The following is a 15,544-nucleotide window of genomic DNA, read 5'->3' as shown; positions in this document are numbered from 1 at the left end:
AAGCCTATCTGTGTCTGTGAAACAAATGAGTCAATGAGTCAAATCCATTTATTTTCATGTTGGTCTTCTGTAGAAGCATACTTATGCTATACCTACAGTAAGTTGTTCTTTTAAATATGTTATTAATACTACTTGAGAGATCTGTAAAATCTGCTGAAATAAGATAATTTAGGGTTAGTTTTCTTCTAATTTCATAGTTACTTGATACATATCATACATCATCATTATGATACCTTCCCTGAAATCATTCATCACAAGTACTGATTCTTGGTGTCTCTTGGCAGCCTGTGGAGGTTCCTTGTCTGGAGCAGGCACAATCCATTCACCTTATTACCCCAGGATTTCCCCTCACCCAAAGACCTGTGAGTGGATCATCTCCCAGCCAGCTACCAAAGCAGTGATTCTTAACTTCACCGACTTTGACATTCGAAATACAACCACTTGTGATTCGGACTACATCGAGGTAAGGAGCCATGCACATGCACTATGGATAGCAGATACGTATCTGCAAGCTCCTTCTAATACTCATCTCCACCTAAGTGGAAGTTCTTGACAGGTGAGCACTCCTTCCAGCAGTCACAAAAGCTTTTCCAGGTTCATAAAGGGGTCCCAAAAGTTTTCTTGGTTTTCCACAGATGTCATGACTGTTTTGATAATCAAAGACAAGTATCAGGTTTCTTTAAACAGGCCTGGTTTGGAAGGTTTTTGTGCCATTTACTGCTGAGGGTGTAAGATCTCATCTTTTCTCTCCTCCTCTGATAGGCATAAGGTTATATTTTATGTGCCTGTAGTAGAAGCCACATGAAGAAAGGGTAGAGTTGACTTCCTAAGGATCTCTTTTATATAGTTCTTATGAATTACTTTATGCTTAATATTTGAATGTATTAAAAAATTCTGTAGGATATTTTGAATACACTGTTCTTCAGGTCAGAGATGGCAACAATGGAGACTCTCCTGTTTTGGAGAAATACTGTGGTACAGCTGTACCCTCTAGAGTGCAATCCACACGGAACAATCTCTATATCAAATTCAGAGCTTCCTCACTTACCAACCTTGGCTTCAGAGCGCAGTACTGGCCATTAGATACAGGTAAGGATTGTTTTGCTGTTGTCTGTGTAGACTGTTGGGACTTTGCAAATTTTCCCACAAACTGAAAACAACTGTCAATCAAGTTTTAGGATGGTGTGATGGGAAGTAAATTCAGAATCAGTTACCATGTAGTATGCATCGAGAAAGAAGGACTATGAAATTTCAGAAAGAAAATTAACTAATTTTATGAGTGTCTAACTGTTTTTTTATAAACATGTAATTTAACCTGATGTTTTAAATCTCTGCAGTATGTGGAGAGACTCTCACTGCACCATCAGGAACCATTACAAGTCCTGGTTATCCAGATGTGTACCCACATGGTATTAACTGTACCTGGACTATCAACATTCAACCCGGCTACTTTATCCGCCTGACATTCACTTCATTTAACTTGGCATTTGATTATAGCTGCAGAAAGGATTATCTTGAAATATATGACAACAACACTGTGCAAAAATTGGGAAGGTAAATACGTCCATTAGCCTACAGACCTGTGTTTCTGTGGAGTGAGCACTGCTCTGTAGGTCTTGACATTCAATTTGCTTCCTTAAGTTTTGTGTATAGATTATTTTCTTTTCATCACAGAAAGAATAGCAGCAATTTCTCTGCTAGGATAGCAAGGGCAGCTTGCTGCTTGACCATGGAAGGAGAAGCACATTTAATAAATAATATATTGGGAGAAACTAAGTTGTGTCTAAAGGATAGCTCTTTTAAGGATAGATTTCAATAGCTAGCTTTGTCCTGTTCCATTAACATTTTGATTTATGGAAAATAAATTGAAAAGCATTTACATATCTTTGCCTAGAAAAGACAGGATTTTAAAGACTTGCAGAAGTGAAAGATTACTTAAAAGGCTGTACATTTGGATATCTGCAAAAACTAGACCACAACATGCATTTTATGAGATTTAGTTTTCATTTTCTTCTGATATGTGATTTTATCTTAAGGAAGAATATTTTCTTTTATATCACTTCTTCAGTTGGTGTATACACAAGGTTTTCTTGCTGCCCTAGAACTCAAGAACATTTGAATTACTTGGGAAGAGTATCCAGCTGCAGCTATAGACTGAAAATAGTTAGTTGGCTGACAGGGTAGTATTTTGGAAAATAAGGAGCAAATGACTCTCATAATGAAGAACATTTTGCAATCTTAGTGTTTGGCCAGCCACTCTGACTCCTACAAAAGAGCAGAGTATTTTGTAGGTACAGCACAGTATAAATTCAATAAGAATTTGACAATTGATGTAAGCCAGAGTTTCTTCTCTGATCTTGCTATTCTTCAGATTTGTACCTTTGTACATGTAGTGTGCTATTTAGTCCCACGATACAGGGTATATGCCTGGGATCTGTATCATCCAAAGGAGACAATTGTGTATGTGTAGCTATTCAAACTTCCCAGCAAAGCTGAATTCTCTTCCAGTGATACAGATGCTTTATAAACTACTGCCATTCAGTTTGGGGTATCTTTTTGCTGCAGATATTGTGGAAGATCAATTCCACCATCTCTCACTAGTGGTGGCAATACGATGACATTGTCCTTCATGACAGATCACAGCATTGCATCTGAAGGTTTCTCAGCTAATTATATCTCCCTGGATGCATCCAAAGGTAATATGTCAGTCTGTTCATTATGCAAATTAAATGTTTTCAGCTGTCACTGTAAATAACCACTACAAGAAACAGAAACATTATTTTCTGTGTTGCCAGAAGACTTCCTGGTGCCTCTTCTACTCCTTCTTATTCATTCTACTTTATTCAAAAGCTTTTTTTACTCCCTAGGAAAGTGGAAAGCAATTTCTGTAAGCAGCATTGTTGCTTTCTTTAAAAAGTCAGTAAGAGCTGACATGGCAGAACTGCATGAATTATTTAGGAAAAGTATTTTCTGAATTTTCTTTGTCCATTCTGAACTGAGTATGTGTGATCCAGGAAACTTAGTGATCATGGACAACTCAATTGGATGGGAGTCTCTTGGGTGCCATAAAAAATTAATTTAGTCTCTGTAAGGTTCAATATTGATGGTGGGTAGGGAAAGGACAATTAGGATCTGATAAAGCCGAAAAATAACCTGAAGGCACAAGAGATTTTGTCATTACAACCCAGTGCAACATTTCTGTCTTCACTAGAGTTCAAGAGTTAGACCCAGTGCAACATTTCTGTCTTCACTAGAGTTCAAGGCTCCTGTTATGCATTAAATCCCTTCTTTAAGTATTTTCTAAAGGGCCAACACTTAGATCAGTGAGGTAAAGGAAGAATGGCTGCTCATTCTCTCTGTCCTCTTCTCTTTTGGACATCAGGAGGAATTTTTTCACAGAAGGGGTGGTTAAACTTTGGAATGGAGTGCCCAGCGAGGTGGTGGAGTCACCATCCCTGGATGTGTTCAAGAAATGACTGGACATGGCACTTAGTGCATGGAAGGTAGAGGGACAGGGTCTGCCTAGCAGAACTAAACCACAGAAGAGGCAGAGTGGCACAAGGAAACAAAAAAGCAAAAGTAGGAACATTGTAACTGGGATGTTTGTTATCCATCACTAACCAGTTTATATGTGGTTTCTGTGTGTGAGTGCAGACTATAAAGGATTTGTTAGATGAATACCAGAAACTCACAGTGCTCATCTATGCAGCCATAAACTACTGTTCATTGTTTGCTCTTAGTTTCTTTATTTTTCCTAATTCTTGAATTTATTAAACCTGTTTAAAAGCAGCAAATTTTCCAATTCCTAACTGCTTTCTTGGTGACATCTTGGGAAAATTGGCTATTTTTTTGTCTCTCAACATGTGTGTAGGTGAGACCAGAACAGATTTTGCTACTGTGGTTCTATTCACTACAAGATAACAAATCCAAAGAAACAATTTTCTCAGCTGCCTTCATTTGTATTTGAGTTATTTGGCATCAAAATCAAAAAGCCAGTACAAACTATTAAGATTTAATGAGAACTATTGCAAGGAGGTAATTTCTATTTCTTAGAAAGTAATAGGCAATAAAACAAGTTCTACTTTTAAAAATCTTTCCAGGAAAACTCTGTAGTTTGAAATCTGAATTCTTACTAGTGAGAAACTGGGAATTTCTCATCCTTATAAAGTCTTTTTTTAGCCTTTGTTTGCAACTGCAAACTAAACCTTCTGTAAATATAATTATTGCTTTTCAATCTGGTATTTTTTCTTTTTAACTCACCTCAGATTACTGTTTCATGGGTGGATTGATTCCTTCCTAAATATTCTTATATATTTTTTCTTTTTGACTCACCTCAGATTACTGTTTCATGGGTGGTTCCTTCCTAAATATTCTTCTGGCAACTTTTCTGAGAGTCCATCAAGATCAAAGTATTATTTACTCAACATTAATCTGTATTTCTGTTGCTGTTGTAGCCATATCTGTTTCTGTCATTTCAATGCTCTCCAGTTTCACAGTTCTGCCTCCTCTCTCCTGTATTCGCCTCCAACCACCATGTGATTGGTTTTCTCATCTTTCATCCAAAGCACTGCAATATGTGTCATGTGGAGTTCCAACAGCTTCAGTGCTGTCCCTGTAATGTTTTCAAACAATGCCTTTAAAATGCACATCTCTTAAATTCTTTTAACAACTGTATAATATTTATATATGAAATGAGTGCTATGTAATATCTTAATCCAAATTCTCCATTAATGAACATAAATATCGTTGCAACTCTTCAGCCAATCTGCACCAACTCTCAATTTATTCTCACTCTTGGAACAATTGCTTGAATAAATACTTTTTAATTTCAACCACTCCATTTTGTATAAATATGGTAACGTGGGAGACAGCAGCTGAAACTGAGAGTAATAAACTTACAAAGAGGCTGAAACTATAATTTGGGTTTTTTTACAAAAATTTGTTTCTTTTGGTCCAGTACAAGCATAGCAGTATCATAAAGTTTTCATAAATACTGGAGAGCTAAAATTCATTTTTATTAAGAGTAAAGTGTTTTGAAATTTCTGTGGTCTGAGAGAAGGCAAATACCTATGGGTATGTGGATTTTGCTGTGAGAAGCAACTCCTCACTTCCCTGCAATCATATAAAGTTTAGTTTTCCCACTGTGAGATGTTTAGGTCTGATCTTCATATCATGTATATCCAGTTACACTAAGGTAGCAAATTGTTAAGCATAATAATGTCTGAGAGATATACTAAAACTATGAATTTTTTTTTCTTTACATCTGCTGCTAATTTAGACTTTTTTTTTCTCTGCTAAAGAAAATATGGTTCTAATAACGTTTCTTGTGCAATAAGAATTCTTCATATTTTTCAGTTGTGTTTTTTTAGCCAGCTAGAGCATAACCAATATCAGAACTTGTCAAAGATGTTCTGGTTCATATTACACATTTCAATAGTCTTTTGCCTGGAGTTATTTCAGAGAGAATGAGCTGTTGAGAACATGGACAACATTGTCCCTCCTCCCCCTGCCAAACAAATTGGAGATAAAAAAAGAAGGATATGTAGGGGTGAATTTTTTTAAATGCATAATGGTACCAACTTTCTTCTCCATGCATCTTGGTAAACAGTGGTTTTGTTAGCATGGCTTATCTGTGATATATTAAATACTTGAAAAGTAGCCTGAAAAGAATAAATGGCAAAGCTATATTTCCTGTCAAAAAAAAAAAAAAAAAAAAAAAAAAATTGAATGCCACAAGATGCAGCCATGGCCCATAAAGTGCAAACAATTGTTTTAGCAGTCTGCCAGCCAGTAGCTGTGAATAGCTCATGTAGCAGCAATACAGATGGAAATCCTTCAGTCAGACATGCCCTCATAGTAGTCATTTTAAAATGTGTATCACCCACTTCAACTATGGGTACCTTGGACTCTTAGTTGTTTGCCATTCTTCTGTCATTTAAAAGAGAAGGTTACATGGAATGCAAGGTAATACTTTGATTTGTTTCAAAGAGTCCAGGTCTCAGCTACCAAATAGATTAATGTCACAAAAGCCATGTAAGTGTTATGGTAGATTTAGGGGTTTCTTCTGCCAGTTTTGGCCAACCACATCACAAATGACCCATGTAAAAATATCAAAAAAGTCTTTGAAAGACTTTAGTCCTTCCTGGAACTTTCGTTCAGGGTCTTGATAGACACAGGCCCCAATTTTCCTATAGGAATAGTAGTGGAGTCAGTGCTATTATTTTTTCCCCCTCAAACTTTTTCACAAATAAGTGGGAATTCATCTGTTTTACTTTGAATTGAGGTTTTAGCAGTGTGTTTTGTTGGTTTGTTCATTGATTTTCTGTTTGTTTGGGGTTTAAAAATTTGTGTATTTTTTTAGAGATGCTTAATTTCAGTCTTTCTGCTGGGAAAAGTTAACCATAACAAAATTTTTAGCAGATTGCCTTCCTGATGTACTTTTTATTCCTGGTCTTTCTCTGGCTTTGGTGAAAGATAATTTTTCCTTATTATCATCCTGAATTGTGAATATTATTTATCAGGATAGGTAATCTGGTTTTAAAAAGCTTCATTGCAGATTATATGTTACTTACAATGACTGTTTGGAGAAGCCAGAGTTTGAGAAGGACAAGGAAAGAGAAAAACATCTGTGAATCCATGAACTTAAAAGTGTTCCTGAAAGTGTAATATAGATTTGTGTCTTCTTCCGTGATAGCTGAGAACAAGTTGAGATCTTCATTCCCATCTTCCTGACTTAACCCAGCAATTGTTAGGGTATGATGCCTGGCTCTGGTCTTCAGCTGAATAAGCAAGGATGAGAATGGAAAGTAATGTCTGACAAATGGGTGTGTGCAGAGATGTGCAGAGAATGGTTGAATGAGGTTGACCTAAGACAGAAAATAAAACTGATGTTCCTAAATGTGTCTTGGGCAACTGCTCAGCTCACCCCAAGTTTCAGGAAAAAGGCTCAACTGGCTGGCACCTGACAACTGTTAGGCTGCTGTAACTTGGCAGTGTTTGATCAGGGTGTTAGTCTGCCTATAAAAGCCAAAATATGTCAGTACAACTCCACAGTGTTTAGGTGTAAATCAGCAGAAGGCAGACAGAGATTCTGTTTGAACCATCATAACCAGTATTTTGAGGGAGTTTGGGTCTAACATGCTACAAAAGACCTTTGTGTGCCTCCAAGTTAAAAATCAGCTCCTCACTTCCCTGCATCTGCCAGCAGCAGTAACAAGGCCCTGAAATGCAGATGTGCTTTCACATTGCCTGTGGAGAGGCATATACTTCTTGTGATAGTTTCTTCTTTTTTTTTCCTAAGTATGCATGGTACTACATAAAGAGTGAATATTTAGGGATCTCAGTTTTCCTTTGGTACAGTGAGATTGAAAGAAAAATGCCATGTTACTTACTGCACTATTGCTTGATTTTTGATTAATTAGGATTGTGGCAACTGATTGGTATCTCTTTAGGGGGGAAAATATCTGAATATAATTTTCTACATTATGCGTGATTGCACGAATGAGTAGTACAAAAGCTGGCATTTTTCTCTGCTATTGGCTATTACAGTGGGGTACTGCCATTTATGGCATTTTTTCCAGAAAAGCTAACATATTCAGTACAAAAATCAGAAGGCAGATTGAATAGCTCTCAAAATCTCATACACTGGGCAAAGCAAGATGTGTGATTGTCCTCAACAATTGCCTCCTGTTTTTCATGAGCTGTAATAAGTGTCTTCCAACTAAACTGAATTCATGGTTTTTTCCAGACATATAATAATCACATATACTATTAGACTGCATTCTGAACTTTGGCAAAGGAGTAAAAGTACTTTTTTCCCCTGCTCACTTTGCTAAGTATTCATGGAAGTATCTGTTATTGCCCAAGCACACCCCCAAATGTTGTTAGTGAGGTGAGTGCTAAAGGGGAATGCCAGCTCTCCTGCTGACAGTAGAACACCATAAATTAATCCAGTTACCAGAAAAGAGTTGGCTGTCAAAAAACGTGGGTTCATCTATGCTTTTCTAAATCCTCATAGCAGCCAGCATATTCCATCTATACTTGGATTTATTTCACTGTAGCCAGAAGTCTAACATTTATAAGGAAGTCACTGTTCCATCTTCTGTATTTATTATCCCTGAGCTCATAAAGAAGATTGGTGAGTGAAATATAATGCAGTACAGAGCATCCAGTTCAAAACAGCACACTCGGGATATAAGTTTCTGTCTGGGTTCCTCCCAGGAAGAAAAACTTTGGTGAGGGAGGGAACCTGGACAATTCTGTGGAAATTATTAAAAGGTCTGATAAAAAAAAAATTGGCTTCTCTAGTGCTAATTTTACTGTAAGGGTTCTTATCTAATACACCAGTTTTAATATTCTACAGGTTGAAAGCTGGTAGTCTTAGTCTCTGAGAGAGTAAGTAATGGCAGTATTGCAAGAGCTCTAATCATCACGCATACACAAGTCAGACACCTATCCCTCCAAGAGCAGCAGAAAATAAATATGCACACATTTTCTTTTTAATTTTTTACTGCTTTTTCTCTAGTGGTCTGTTAGGAAAACTTGGGTCACATTTCTAAGTCAGATTTCTAACCCTTCATCAGCATCCTCAAGAAAACACATGACTTGAGGATCTGGGGTTTGATGATAAGCCCTACATATCACAAAACACCATGGGAGCTGGCAGCACAGCCAACAATCCATTATAAGGATTTTCAAAGCAGCACAAAGCTCTTATGGTGACCAGGACTAAGCTGTTTGTTATATGCATACATTTAAGCATACTGGTGATGGAACACATAAATTATTAAAATTCTAAATAAAGACTTTCATAGATAATGATTTTAGGTAAACTAGTGCACAAAAACTTTTTTGATTTGTCAATACCAAAGCACAAGCCAATGGCAGAAAATTATTGACCTTTTTCTGTATCCTATTTCTCTGTTCTCCCCAACATGAGTCTGGAGCTAGCTTTGGGAGTATTTATCCCACAGAAAATATTTGCAACTGAGGCCTTCCAGGGGACCCAGAATGAAAAAAACCCACCATCAAAAATACACAATTAAAATCAAAAGTGTTTTAGTAGTTAGATTGGCTAGAGAACAGACATGGAAATGACCTACCTTTGACATGAAGGGCCTGAAGCTCCATCCCATCCCCCTAAATTGTTATGCAATTAAAGAGTTAAGCATAAACATTGCTACACTGAAGCTGTGCTGTGCTGGAAAGCAGATCTCAGAGAACTGTGGTAACCAGCTTAAATTATTATTTTACTTGCTCTCTCAGTTCTATTTATAATTAGTCTAAACCTGCCTATTTGGTAGGAACTATTTAATTTCTTATATTTGCAACCTGTAGGACCTGAAATGGGGAAATGGAGGAACAGAATGTGTTTCCAGGCTCATCAAATTCAGTCCACAATTTTATTTTACTCGCCCTTTTTTTTTTTCTTTTTTAGCTAAAAGCTACATAATGTGGACTCCTCCTTAAATTAGTCAAACTGTATCTTAAGAACCAGTGGACTGTTTTCTCCTTTCTGCATCTGTTATGCTGATTCGATCATTGTTCTAGAAACTAACTTCCTAATAAAAATTTCTCCTAATTTCTATGTATCTGTACTCATGGACATTTTTTAACTTCTGAATTTGTCCTGTCATTGAGAATGTGTTCTATTTTTCCTTTCTTCATGCTTCTTGATGTTTATCTGCACTTGCTAAGCCAAACAAGTTAAGCTCTTCTGGTGTCTCTTGATTACCAGTCTGCTAATTTCCTGCTCTCTCCACAGTCTCTGTCTTACTTGTTCCCATTTGATTTTCAGAACCTCAGTGCCCATGGTTATCCACATTTTTTCCATGTGACATGTCACCATTGCCTTGTGGCATTAGGATTTCCTGTTTTGCCTGAAAACACCTGGCACAGTTCACATTTCTTCTTACCCTTTTTACAGCCATATCACAAACTTTACTCATTGACTGTAATCAACTAATAGACAACAATTCTTCTTTCCAAACAGAGTTTCATACTATTTTGTAGCAAATATTTTTATTCCTAGACTTTATGTCTGTGCTTTGAAAAGAGCTTCTTTTTAATTATTGCTTAGAATCTACCTCAGCTTTAGTTCACACAGTTTTCTTCTTCCCAGCTCATACATTGATCACAAAACAAACAAACAAACAAAAAACCAACCAACCAACCAACCAAAAAGTTGTTCATTTAAATATAACACCTTAAGTAAAACTCTCATGTCCTCAAATTCTAGGGATTATACCACTTTCTAACTTATTGTCCCTTATAGCCCAGAAAATGGGGAAAGAAGTTTAGATATAAAATCCCCTCTAACAGTTTTGACCGTGGGGAATGCTTGAAAACAATGTAGCTTCTCCTCATAGCTTGAAACTGTATTTAGTTTCTGCTTTTCAGAAATTCAGGAATCCTGCCTTTCATGTTCAGCAAGACATCCCTTTCAGTTTCCATTCTCTGCTTACTTGGGCTTTAGGACAGAGCCACCTAGGCAGGTGAAACTGCTTTTATGTTGCCTATTTATTACAGACACAGTGTTCTGGTAAAAACTGAACAAATCAACTCAAATGTAAGAAATCCCATGAAACAGCTGGATCCTGGTTTTAGTTTATACTGTTGACATTCAGCAGTAAGATGTGTCCAGGAAGAGTTATAAAGCACAGGAACACAGGATGTTTGCTCCTCTGCCTGTTGAAAATAGAAATTTCCTGTTAATTTAGCAGACATATGACATTAATTCATCTTTGTTTCTTTTATTTTTCAAGTTTGCTCGCACAACTACACTGATGAAACTGGCGTGCTAATATCTCCAAACTACCCCAATAACTACCCTGTCCGGACTGAGTGCATCTACACCATCTCAGTGGGAATAAACAGACAGATCGTGCTGACCTTCACCGACTTCGCCTTGGAAGGGAATAAACGCTGCACAGAGGATTATGTAGAAATCAGGCAAGGCTAATTATTTCTCTTGTCCTTAGTACTGATTTGTACATTGTCCAAACCCACTTAAACGTGTTCAGAATCTTTATTCTTAACTATACATCTTTCTGTCAGTGTGGGAAAAGGATTTACCAGAGAGCTTTAAAGGCTACCTTTTCCTGACCTCATCCTGCTCTGTTGCTCTGTTTCCCACTTGATAAATTCCAGTTCTGAGAGGAAGTGGAGTGTGTGGACTATGTTCTCATGCCCTGCATTTGGGTTGTTTTCCTTAGTGCATAAACAAGGAGTTTTATTGTCTGTTTTGTGACATATTCTCCATGATATTTGAAAAGTCGTGGCAGTCAGGTGAAGTTCCAGGTGACTGGAAAAGGGGAAACCATTGTACCCATTCTTAAAAAGGATACGGAAGAGGACCCTGGGAACTACTGACTTGTCTGCCTCACCTCTGTGCCTGGGAATATCATGGAACAGATCCTCCTAGAAGCTCTGCTAAGGCATATGGAAGACAAAGAGGTGGCTGTAGACAGCCAGCATGACTTCACCAAGGGCATTCTTGACCAGCCCAGTGGCCCTCTGTGATGGAATGACTATATCAGTAGATGGATGAGCAGCTACAGATGTAATCTCTGTGGACTTCTGTAAAGCTTTTGACACAGTCCCCCACAATATTCTTGTCACTAAATTGGAGAGAGATAGATTGGATGGGTGGATGGTTTGGAAGATGAGGAATTGATTGGATTGTCACAACCAGAGGGTAGTGGTCTATGGTTTGATGTGCATATGAGAACTCTGACAAGTGATCCCTCAGGGGTCTGTTCTGAGATCAGAGTTATTTAACATCTTCATTAATGACATAGACAGTGGGATCAAGTGCATCCTCAGCAAGTTTGTGAGTGACATCAAGCTGAGTGGTGCAGCTGACACACCTGAAGGACACAATGCCATACAGAGAGACCTGGACAAGCTTGATCAATTGGTCCATGTGAAACTCATGAGCTTCAATAATGCCAAGTACAAGGTCCTGCTCCTGATTTGGAGCAACTCTCAGTATCAATACAGGCTGGGGAGTGAACAGATCAAGAGCAGCCCAGGGGAGAGGTGAGGTGAGAATAGTGAGGGTGCTGGTGGATGAAAAATCAGAGGATCTGGCAATGTGCACTTGCAGCCCAGAAAGCCACTGTATCCTAGGCTGCATCAAAAGCAGCATGGGCAGCAGGCCAAGGGTGGTGATTCTGCCCCTCTGCTCTGCCCTGGTGAGAGAAACCCCCCCTGGAATGCTGCATCCAGCTCTGGGGCCTCCAGCATAAGACCTCTTGGAGCAAGTTCAAAGGAGGACAATGAAGAAAATCAGAGGGCTGGAGGACTCTCATATGAAGACATGATGAGAGAGTTTGGATTTTTTAGAAGAAACTTTTTATAATGAAGGTAGTAAGGCACTGGAACAGGTTGCCCACAGAAGTAGCTAATGCCCTATCCTTAGAAATGTTCAAGGTCACGCTGGATGAGGCTCTGAGCAACCTGATCTATTTGAAGATATCCCTGTTCCTTGCAGAGTTGGGTAGCATAGATGACCCTTAATGCCCCTTCCAACCGAAACTATTCTATATTTTATATTGTATATTGTATATTCTATATTCTATATTCTGTATTCTATATTCTGTATTTGTCTATAGTCTATATTCTGTATTCTATATTCTATGTATTCTATATTCTATTTTATGTTTATGGTCTTTAGACAGCAGCTACTCTAGGAGATAACACGAGGAGCATGTAAATAATCTGCTATATTTTTCTGTACTGGTATCACCATTAAACTTAGGATACTAACCTAGTGATTTCTAGGAAATTTTACATGACAGGGACAAATAGAAGAAAGGAATATTTGCAGGAAGGTTACCTGCTCACAGTACAGCAGCACCAAGTGCATATCCTTTCTGCTGTGTGGCTGCAGATGGATTTACAGTTTGCAGTGTTGGTGCACCCATTCCTGTCCTCGTGAGCCAGCTCTCTGGGTGGACCATATCTGAAGAATGCAGTGTGTTTTTTCAGTCTGAACATGCTAAGAGTTTCCATTACCTCACTGAGAACCATGATAAAGCTCATCCTGAATGTTATACCGGATATTCTGGATGGGTTATTCCTTGGTAAATAGTATCTTGTTTAAAAACAGACAAAAATCTGCTTGCTGAACTTGAAGTATTGAGATTCTGAATTCCATCTGAATTAGCTGGGTTTTTTCAGCTGTGCCAACCAGAGAAAGTAATAAAAACCTGAAAAGCTTTCTCAATATTTTCTAAGTAAAGCATTTCATTTTTTTTTTCTTTTTAGAAAAACAATCTGAGATTAAATTCAATCTAACTTTACTTTAACAATTAAGACTTTAATTTGGGGTTACCCAAAAGTGATTTTTTTCACTTTTTTCACCTTAGGAACTGAAACATTTATTTATAGCATAAATCTAACTCAGTTTTCACTGTGAAGAGTTCAGCATTAAACAGGTTCTAAGATATGGACAGAACATTCTAAGTGCAACTCAGCACATTGCTACTGCCATAACTGGATTTTTAGAAAGCCTCTTCAAAGCTGATCCTGTTAAATGGGGTAGCTACACAAGTCTTAGGAGAAGTGCCACTCTCATTTCTTGTCCCGAGGTGTCCTCTGATAGACTGCATTCAGTCAACTAAGAAAATTGTTCATCTGACCACAGCTGCAGAGGCCAAGATGCAATTGAGGGGAGGTTCTGGCACATTTCTTCAACTGCCAGTAACATGAGACAGCAGCAAGCAGTTTAAGCTAGGAGGATGACAAGAAAACAGAGTGGCAAAGGCCAAGTAGAATTTTTTCTCAAAAGCAGCTGTAAACCTGTGAATATGCACTTGAAAGTCTTACTGTCCACTTAAAAAGCATCATAGAAACATCACACCATATATAGGTATAAATTATCAGTCATTGTCCTACTGACCTGTAGGTTGATTGTAGTGTGAAAGTGCTTAAAGACAGGGCAAGGAAGCAATTGATAAGCAGGTTGTCACCCTCTTTTTTATTCCCATAAGGCATGTGCAGGAGGCAAAACAGAACATTAGCTGTGAATCCTGATTTCAATAAGAAAAAAATGTTGCTGGAAACATGACTTATTTTAAAAACAGGAAAGTAAGTGGTTGTAGAACCAATTCCGAAGACTAAGAAAATATTACAAAACATGCATCACATCAGTGAAATTAATTCAGGAAAGAATTACCATTTGTATGGTGGCAAATAAACATGTTTTTTTTAAATAAGTCAGCTCATCTAGGTTTGCGCCAGGCTAAAGAGTGAGGAGTGAGAAAATTACTACTTCAAATTTGAAGATTACCTTCATTACCCCAATGATTGTCACCTTGCAGAATACAGAGAATACAGGCTACCTGAGACACTTCTCAAGCTTGTCAAGCTTGTGTTGACACACTCAGGCTGCTGAGATGAGAGAGTGACATACCCAGCAAGCAGGTGGTTGTGGTAGGGCTTTTTTCTGCAAGTAGCAAGACTCAATATTTGGTAGGAGTATTTTTGTTGAAGATGAAGAGCCAGGATTAGTCTTTCCCAGGCAGGAAAGAATCACAAGATTTTTTATTTGCTAGCATTTCTCATGGTATCTCTCTTTGATGAAAGGTTTTTCTTCTTTACCATTCTAGAGATGGAGGCTATGAAACTTCTCCTCCTCTTGGAAAATACTGTGGTACAGACCTGCCTCCCATTATAATCTCTCATGGTAACAAGCTGTGGATAAAGTTTGTAAGTGACGTGTTTGGCACAAGAAAGGGATTTTCAGCAGAGTGGGATGGTACCTCAGCAGGTAAAATGACTGCATCAAGTATAAACTATTTTACACATCTTGGTTTTGATCTTTTTATTTAATTTCTCACTATTTTCCCCTTAATTTTTCTGCTTCTAATATCCTAAAGTCTGTATGCTAATTATATAGTGACATGTATAACAACATGTATGTATGTTGTTAAGAACAAAGATAATTCTTGGTCCTTGGGCTTTCTTTTTTCCACAGAAAAGAGCATACTATTCCCTAGATATAAAGTAGCTTCAATTTTCTCTTAGGTTTAGGAAAGCAGTAATTAAAAATTTAATAAAGGGCTTTCTAATTTCTAATTCTTCTCTATCAGAAGCACCCTTCAAATTAGATAGTTAATACTTCTGTTTGCTATGGGCTGTCTTCTGCTTACAACTTTGGTGGCTGGATGCAGATTTTTGAGGCATTACTGAAGCTTTTTTTCAGGGCATGTGAAGGAGGTCACCAGTGGGAATCGCACACACCAGGTTTAATTCTCCCCTCTTCTAGCTGTTAAATGTTGCTTTGCTTTCTCTGTGATTTTCAGGTTGTGGTGGGACTTTCACAACAGCTTCTGGCATCTTCATGTCTCCCAACTACCCTATGCCATATTACCACAATTCAGAGTGCTACTGGCTGCTCAAAGGAAGCCGAGGAAGTCCGTTTGAAATCCAGTTTGAGCAGTTCCATCTTGAGCATCACCCGAAATGCAGCTTTGATTACCTTGCGGTAAGTGCCCTGGGACACTTTGCTCCACACAAGGCACATGAGTATGCTGAGTAC

General features: G+C 38.0%; 1 protein-coding gene across 1 annotated transcript in view; it reads left to right on the top strand.

Moving 5' to 3' along the window:
* The window catches only part of CUBN (cubilin), a 143,639-nt gene that overhangs the window by 25,620 nt on the left and 102,475 nt on the right, over nucleotides 1–15,544 (top strand). The window contains exons 19-25 of the mRNA XM_041408539.1: nucleotides 285–463; nucleotides 927–1,089; nucleotides 1,338–1,554; nucleotides 2,566–2,696; nucleotides 10,764–10,950; nucleotides 14,613–14,773; nucleotides 15,309–15,490. Coding sequence (XP_041264473.1) covers nucleotides 285–463; nucleotides 927–1,089; nucleotides 1,338–1,554; nucleotides 2,566–2,696; nucleotides 10,764–10,950; nucleotides 14,613–14,773; nucleotides 15,309–15,490 — 1,220 coding nt within the window. The remainder of the gene's footprint in view (nucleotides 1–284; nucleotides 464–926; nucleotides 1,090–1,337; nucleotides 1,555–2,565; nucleotides 2,697–10,763; nucleotides 10,951–14,612; nucleotides 14,774–15,308; nucleotides 15,491–15,544) is intronic.

Source organism: Onychostruthus taczanowskii, unplaced genomic scaffold (genome assembly GCF_017590055.1).
Source record: "Onychostruthus taczanowskii isolate IOZ18803 unplaced genomic scaffold, ASM1759005v1 scaffold3, whole genome shotgun sequence".
Classification (NCBI taxonomy): domain Eukaryota; kingdom Metazoa; phylum Chordata; class Aves; order Passeriformes; family Passeridae; genus Onychostruthus; species Onychostruthus taczanowskii.
The sequence above is the reverse complement of the archived record's forward strand: the minus strand, read 5'-3'. Positions and strand labels throughout refer to the sequence as shown.